Here is an 8120-nt window from a genome sequence, read left to right on the forward strand (position 1 = left end):
CAGATAGTCTATTTGTATGTTTCGTTGAAACAAGTCTATACTTAAAATGCTCTATTGTAAAGTTGATTGAATTTCAGATGAATAAATTCGAACAATAAAAGAACGAAAGGCGTTTAAAATCAGAATTAAATATTTTCCTATCTTTTTCCTACCTTTCTCCTTCCTTCCTTTTTCTCTGCACTCTCTTTCTTTATTCTGTTATTTCACTTGCAGAAAATCTTAATCTTAAGAACAGACATATTTGCATACACATGTTAATACATCATACTGCGCATGTGCGTGCGTATTATGGCGACATTTAAACTGACATTTAAAATACATATAATATAAGTACATGTCTATTCTTTATGTATTTCTAATAGATGCACATATAAATGATTATTAAATAGTACGTAATTATTTGTTTAACGTATACAAATAAATATGTTTGCTGTATGTTCAATGAATAACATAAAAAGTAAAATATACTTTTGATGTTGCTTTGAGGACAAAGTAACTTATTAGTTCTTTATACAGGATATAAATAGAGGTTAAGAATAGAAAATAGAATTATAATCTCTTGAAATGGTTTTAATTCCCATATAATCGACCACATAATCTTTTCTGTGAAACGATGTTTTTTATTTAAAACTTCCAAGCGTGTTATAAACTATTTATAGTATCATATGTACTGTATGTGCTTAAATCATTATATTTCTCTATGAATTGTATTTCTTGTCATATCTTTTATGCAGATATCGATTTTGTGATATCTTCTTCATACTTATAACTATCAAATAGTTATTCAAATTTCATCTAATGTTTTGTTATTAATTTTAAACATTTCCTAGCTACAAGTGCATCGAACAAGAGAAGTGTTCAAAAACATTGTCGGTTTCCTAAGAGGGGGAGATCGAGTCGTAGCTTGACTCCCAAATGCATTAAAATGGAAGTTTCGAAACACGAGCAATTAGTTGATACATATGAGAAAATTTATGGAGATGAATGCCGAATCTGTTTGAAAAAAGCTGTTGAAATTTGTGAACTTTTTAAAAATGGGGACGCTATTCCTCGAAAACTTATGGCCGTTGCTTCTGTACAGGTTAGTTTGTATCACCTTTTGCGATAATAACATATTAAAAACTAATTCCTTGAAATTCTATTCCTTTCTTCTGTACACATGCTTTTGATATTAATATTTAGTATGTCTTTCATGCCCCTCGATGAAACTTTTTCAATCTATATGTGACCTATATTAACAACAACTAATTAAAGCCAACAACATTTAGAAAGAAATTTGAAATCTTGAAAAATATAAAGCAATTAGAGAACTTTACTATGTTTTCAATAAATTTGTCATCATCTTGAACTTGTATTTCTTCAATTGTTTTGTTATTATCCTATTATTTATATATCTATATAAAGAAGTTTTCTATCCAACTGCAATAACGCTTATTACTTTTGTAAACTTAAATATCATCGATTACAATTTTAATGTAATAATAATGTACTAATGATTTTAGAAATCGTGTTATAATGAATTTAAATACATATGCTGCATACAATGTAGTAACATTTTTTATAGTTCTCCTGTAAATTATACGTTTGTATGGATTTTATTTATGAACATTAAAGAGATACATGTATGTCGTTTTAGGTTGAAGAAGGAGATGGTTTACCACCAGTGATTTGCTTGCCTTGTAACCAGCGTTTAGATGCATCTTACGATTTTAAATGTCAAATACAAAATTCAGATGAGAAGCTTCGTCAAATTCTAAAGCTGAAATCCTCTTCTAACGATTCTGTTACCAACGCCAGCACCATAGTTACAGCAATAATCGCTGATGTGATATCTAGCGTAATATCTTCTGAGAAAGAAAATACAGAAAAACAAGAAGTTTGTTCTACAAATTTCTGCAATGATAATTTTTGCTTTACGAAAGATGAAACAGCTTTTTGTCTCAATTCAGGGAAGAACTTGTTTTGTTACGAAAAAGAATCGTCACATAGTCGATTAAACGATACAGAGCAAAGAAAGAGCCTGGAAAATGTAAATGTTTATAAAAGTTTATTAGAGGATGATTCTGCAAGACAAATCGATTCGATAAAACAAGAGTTTGTTTTATTAGACGATCATATAGTACAAACTAAAGATGTTCCATTAAAGGGAGAAGCGAATATCGAAGAAGGTCAACAGATGTCAGAAGAGACATCAAAGACAGATAGTATTCAAGATGATGATGATGATGATGATGATGATGAAAAACCATTAATTTCACGCACAACTAGATTACGCTGTACACGATGTATCAAGTCTTTTCGTACAAAAGTGGCCTTGCAGAGACACGCCATTGTACATAAACGTAAAATCAAATTACGTTATGTTTGTTATGTTTGCGATAAACAATATCCTACGTTTGCAAAAGTGAAAAATCATGTTGCAATTTGCCACGAAGCTCGCGATAGGAAAGAAAATATTCAACATAAGAGAATTAGTTATGAGCAAAATAAAGCAATCGCGAGTGTGCAAGATAAAAGGATTAATAGTAATAGTAATGTCCAAGTAAGTATTTAAATTGGATTTTAGATAGACTTTGCCCAAGATTTTTGGCCAAGGAAGATCATTGCAGCTATTATATTTTACCATAAACTAGTTTAAAGTCGTCGTATTGTCATATTTCAGGATAAAAGAATAAAAATTAAAAAAAATGATGACTCTCCTAAGGAACAGCGAAAAAGCTTAAAATTTACTTGCAAAGTGTGTTCAAAACAATTTACTTATCAAAAATCTTTTATCACACACGCTAAAAGTCATCCAGAGTATAAAATGGAAGAATTGGATGATTCGTCTCAATGTTGGGTAAAAGAAAGATGTACAGAAACCGTGGTGGAAGAGGAAGAAAATGAAGAAGAGGAAGACGAAGAAGATGAGGAAGATGAAAACCTTCCTGCTGAAAGTTTACAGTGCACTCAATGTGGGAAGTTGTTTGCAACAAAAAGAAATCTTAAAAGGCATGTCTCCACACATAGTGGATTAAAATACACGTGTGAAACATGTGGTAAAGGATTCTCAAGAGTGGATAAATTAAAAGATCATGAACAATCAAAGCACAAGGCTGAATTATTCGACAATTCTGATTTGGATGATAAAGAGGACACAGACAATGTAGTTAATAAAGGTGACTGTTTAGAAGGAAGAAAGAAAGTAAGTAAGTTATTAAACTCGAAACTTGAAACTTTTCTTTATTTTTAAACTAAACTAATTTGTTCAATAATATTGGAATATTATTTTAGGATCGTCACAATAGACCTCACAAATGTGCAATCTGCCCTAAATCGTTCGCGCAAGCGCAATCGCTAGCGAATCACATAGAACGTCATAAGCGGGTAAAAGAAACTCAAAAAAGATTTCTTTGTGAAGTCTGTAGCAAATGTTTTGCACAGAGTGGTTCTCTGGTTGCGCACATGCGTACACATACAGGAGTTAAGCCATACGTTTGTAATGTGTGCAGTAGAGCATTTACGAAGAGCACTTATCTACAATTGCATCTACGTACTCATAGCGGTGAAAAACCTTATATTTGCCAGTATTGTAGCAGGGCGTTTGCACGTGCTAACACATTAGCACGGCACATAACAATGCATACAGGGGAAGCAAAATATCATTGTCAGATTTGTACAAAGTCATTTAGAAGACTGACTTCGTTGAATGAACACACTTATACGCACACTGGGCAGAGACCATACGCTTGCAAAATTTGTACAAAGAGATATAACAATGCAGGGTCACTTTACGCGCATAGAAAGAAATGCAAGGCACAGCAATTATCTAACCCTGGATTCGCGGTTTCCGTGGAAACCTGTACTGTATCAGAACAACAAGAAGTAGACGTTCCACAAGTTTTGATCTATTCCCACAGGAAATTAGTAGAGGACGCAACTGTTGGGCAAGTCACGCCCACACCACAGTACATGCTCGCAAATGTACACAATCAGAAGAATTTGGGATCAAATGTTATACAACCGTTTCCAGTGGATGATTCAAATGTTTATACAATTAATACGAAGCAATTTAAGAATCCCTATTATACAATTTATCCAAACATGTAAAATAATAACGCGCGTGTGTGTGTGGGAGATTGATTAAAGAATGCCTTTTTTAGAGCTACTCCTCTGGTCTTTTTCTTTGCCATGTTTTTCCTTTTTTGAACAGTTACTGAATAAAAATGCGAAAATAAGGTGAGAGAGACCTCTAAGGTGGTAAGTACATACTATGGAGTAAGTAAATAAACAAATACAAGGTAAAAATACATGTAAAAATTAAAGCTTTTAAAAGATCATTTAAGCCTAATATTCTTAATTGTGAAAATTATAAAACGACATTTGGTAGTACGGAAGTTTTAAGAATTGATATATCAATATATATCGTAATAAAGTTCTGTATTTTAGCAATCATGGTAACGTTAACACTGATAAAGGAATTATAGCAGTGTTTTCAGTAATAAACATAATAATAAGGGATGCATTAATAAGGGGTGCTGGAAAAGAAACAACGCAGAAGGGTTACTAAAATCCGATCGTCTTTCACTCTATACAAACCCGATCAACAAACCGTGAGTGGAACGAAATGTTCTTGTTTCGCAACGCTAATTCACTGCTAATATTTATGAAACAGAAAATTCTCACAATCAAACGCGAAGAGTGCTTCGTTATATCTGCAATATTAATTAATCTATCATTTACAAAAAAAAAGGAAAAAAATAAAAAATGTCTGAAAATTCCCGAAATTTGATGCTCAACGCTAATAAATATTAATCTACGCACTCGTATTTAAGCAATACAGTGTCCGACAAATACAGTCGGAAGGTTTGGGCATTTTGTAAACGCAACTCTACTTAAGAAAACGCGATCATTCATTATCGCAACGCTAACTCTTACAGTGAATTTAATGAAAATTACTATTTACTATATGATAAAGCTATTTCAAATATTCTGGTATTGCTACTTGCAATATTATAAAATTAATTGAAAATTAACATTTTTATAGTCTAATTTTAAACAATAGAAAATAGGATAAATTCTGATACGTATAGTTCTATAAGAAATTCTAAAAATTCATAATAAAATTTGCAAAAGAAAATCGCGATATCGTAATTCGCAACTCTAAAGCAAACGCGATTATCATTTTATCGCAACTCTAATTCAAACCGTAATCATTTTCTCGCCACACTAATAAAAAGCCGCGATGTTATCTCGCAACTCTAATATAACCCGTAATTAATTTATCGCAACACTAATAAGAAAAATCGCGATTTGCCCAATGGGACGACGGACCGATATATCCATCGGCCAAAAAAGCAAACTACTACTACTACTACTACTACTACTACAAATACTAAAAGTGGGCATAGTGACAAAGTAGTAACAATAATGACTTCCCATGCTCTGGATGACCCAGAGGATGGGGAGTCATTAGTAGTTGCCCTCTTGAGTGGCAGTTTGCCGGGCCTCTTCGGCTTATAGCCTCTTCTTTCTTCGGGCCCAATGCCCGCTGAAACTTAAATCTAAGCTCGAGACTTCTAAATCGCAAACACAAAAAAAAAAATACTTGAAAATAAAAATATAAACCGCGGAAGCTGATTGAAGTGCACATGGACTGACCAACGATCACAGCAGTGATCGTTGCCCATTCGCATGTGCGTGCTCGAGCAATATACGTTCGTTTCGAGCCCACTCGCGACCGCGACCGCCAAATTCGAAAAATCGAAAGGCAAAACCAGAGACGAGTGCATGCTCTACTCGTGCCAGTTTCACCGTCGATTTTTCAAATTAGATTTCCAGAAACAGGTAGGTCACCCGAAAACGCGCCTACCCGACCAGAGACTGTGCCAACCTGCCCGGCCCTACCTACTTATAATTAGCAGACATACTAGAAAGTATACTACCTAACCTACCTAGCGCTATATTTAAAAATGGCAAAACAGGCACACCAATACACTCGCTCCAGGGTTCTCACACAAACGCTCGGGCGCAAAGGTCCTACAATAGAGAGGACGTCCCTGGACGCCTCCGACACCCGAGCTTAACACACAGCCCAAGCTCATTATCACAAGTCTCGAAAAATTATAATCGAATTGAATAACTACAATTGTTTAATTACAGCTATGGTAGACTCTAGATTACAATGTTGCGGGATTATCCAAAATTCCAAAGGCTCCGGTGTTCTTTCATTTCCAACATATAATATAACGCTCAATATAAATGTTATCTGTCTGATTATTTAATACCTAAACTAATTTCATAGTAACGTAAACGACTGCCGTTAGGCTCTTTTCCCCTTTTTGTTCAAACTAATCGATAGTCGAAAACTAGTATTAAAGAAGTGTGAATTTAGTCTTAGTTTGCAGAAACTATTAAAATGATAAAAATGGATATCGTATTAAATCTTTAAAGATGCCAATTTACGATAAAAATTAAGAAATCGTTCAATTTGATTTTGTTATAATGGAAAAACCGTCGCCTTCTATGTGAAAATATCGTTACCGTTTGATTAACAAACCGGCATCTTGTCAAGGTATATAAGGAACACGGAAGTCGCGCGCGAGCTCTTTTGTGCCTGAAATTCCGGAGAGTGAACATCGAAGAAGAATTTAAATATAAGGTAAATAAAACAAAAAATATCAAATAACAACATTGCAACTAGCAATTTACAACGTCTAAACCATTAATTTACAACACTTAAGTTATTAATTTATAACATTTAAGCCATTAATTTATAACATTTAAGGAATTAATTTATAACGCCAAAACTATTAATTTATAACATTTATGCTATTAATTTATAACATTTAAGCTATTAATCTACAACATCCAAGCTACTAATTTACAATATTTAAACTATTAATTTATATCATTTAAGCTATTAATTTACAACATCTAAGCCATTAATTTACAACATATAAACTGTTATTTTATACATTTATGCTATTAATTTATAACATTTAAGCTATTAATTTATAACATTTAAGCCATTAATTTGTAACTTTTAAACTATTAATTTATAACATTTAAGCTATTAATTTACAACATTTAAACTATTAATTTATAACATTTAAGCTATTAATTTATATCTTCTAGGCCATTAATTTACAACATTTAAGCTGTTATTGTATACATTTATGCTATTAATTTATAACATTTAAGCCATTAATTTGTAACTTTTAAACTATTAATTTATAACATTTAAGCTATTAATTTACAACATTTAAACTATTAATTTATAACATTTAAGCTATTAATTTATATCTTCTAGGCCATTAATTTACAATATTTAAGCTGTTATTGTATACATTTATGCTATTAATTTATAACATTTAAGCTATTAATTTATAACGTCTAGGCCATTAATTTACACCATTTAAACTGTTACTGTATACATTTATGCTATTAATTTATAACATTTAAGCTATTAATTTTTAACGTCTAGGCCACTAACGTGTAACTTTTAAACTGTTATTTTATACATTTAGCCATTAATTTATAACACTTAGACCATTAATTTATATCATCTGAGCCATTAGTTTAAAACATTTGAGCCATTAATCTAAAACAATTACTCCATTAATTCTTAACAGTTATACCAATAATTTATAACCACATTCTCCCATTAATTCAAAGTAGTTATGCTCTTAATTTATAACAGTTGTACCGTTAATCGGCTGTAGCTCTACATTCATTGATTGAAATCAATACCATCAATTCGTAGTGAGTGAATTAATGATTTATTTTGTTTCATTTTATCAACGAAATCTATCAAGTTTTTGAAGTACTATTTTATTTCTATATAGCATTATTTTTTAATTTTAAATACAGAATTTAATTTCTCATTTCACTATTTCGTATAAAACCTGTCTTAACACAGAGTGTAATCTTAAGATGTAATTTTCCATGTCTGCTCGAAAGTAAGGAAGCAACTCCATATCCATGGAATCAAGGAAGCGAGTGCAATTTAACCGAAGGCAACCACATCTTATCTGTAGCTGGACATAAGTCAGAGGACATTTCAAATCATGCTGTTGTTTTGCCTCGGAGTATCAAGACCGTTAGATTGCAAGTAATGTAAGAACAAATAAACTCCGGGC

At 32.0% G+C, this 8120-nt stretch overlaps 1 protein-coding gene across 2 annotated transcripts; it reads left to right on the top strand.

Moving 5' to 3' along the window:
• Window positions 1-320: 320 nt before the first annotated feature.
• Window positions 321-4147, top strand: LOC117215925 (zinc finger protein 93-like). Of its 2 annotated transcripts, XM_033462484.1 has the most exons (5): window positions 321-388; window positions 838-1081; window positions 1637-2542; window positions 2663-3184; window positions 3274-4147. In XM_033462484.1, exons 1-5 carry the CDS (start codon window positions 375-377, stop codon window positions 4087-4089), a joined length of 2502 nt encoding a protein of 833 aa, XP_033318375.1. In that variant the 5' UTR covers window positions 321-374; the 3' UTR covers window positions 4090-4147. The 2 variants fall into 2 exon arrangements, with proteins under 2 accessions (XP_033318375.1, XP_033318376.1); XM_033462485.1 differs by lacking the exon at window positions 321-388 and having other exon boundaries at window positions 769-1081.
• Window positions 4148-8120: the final 3973 nt, after the last annotated feature.

The sequence above is a fragment of the Bombus bifarius genome, unplaced genomic scaffold (assembly GCF_011952205.1).
Source record: "Bombus bifarius isolate JDL3187 unplaced genomic scaffold, Bbif_JDL3187 scf7180000009865, whole genome shotgun sequence".
Classification (NCBI taxonomy): Eukaryota; Metazoa; Arthropoda; class Insecta; order Hymenoptera; family Apidae; genus Bombus; species Bombus bifarius.

Coding starts and splice junctions, on each gene's coding strand:
- LOC117215925 (XM_033462484.1), top strand. Junction 1,082..1,636: donor TGGCCGTTGCTTCTGTACAG/GTTAGTTTGTAT, acceptor ATGTCGTTTTAG/GTTGAAGAAGGAGATGGTTT. Junction 2,543..2,662: donor ATAGTAATAGTAATGTCCAA/GTAAGTATTTAA, acceptor GTCATATTTCAG/GATAAAAGAATAAAAATTAA.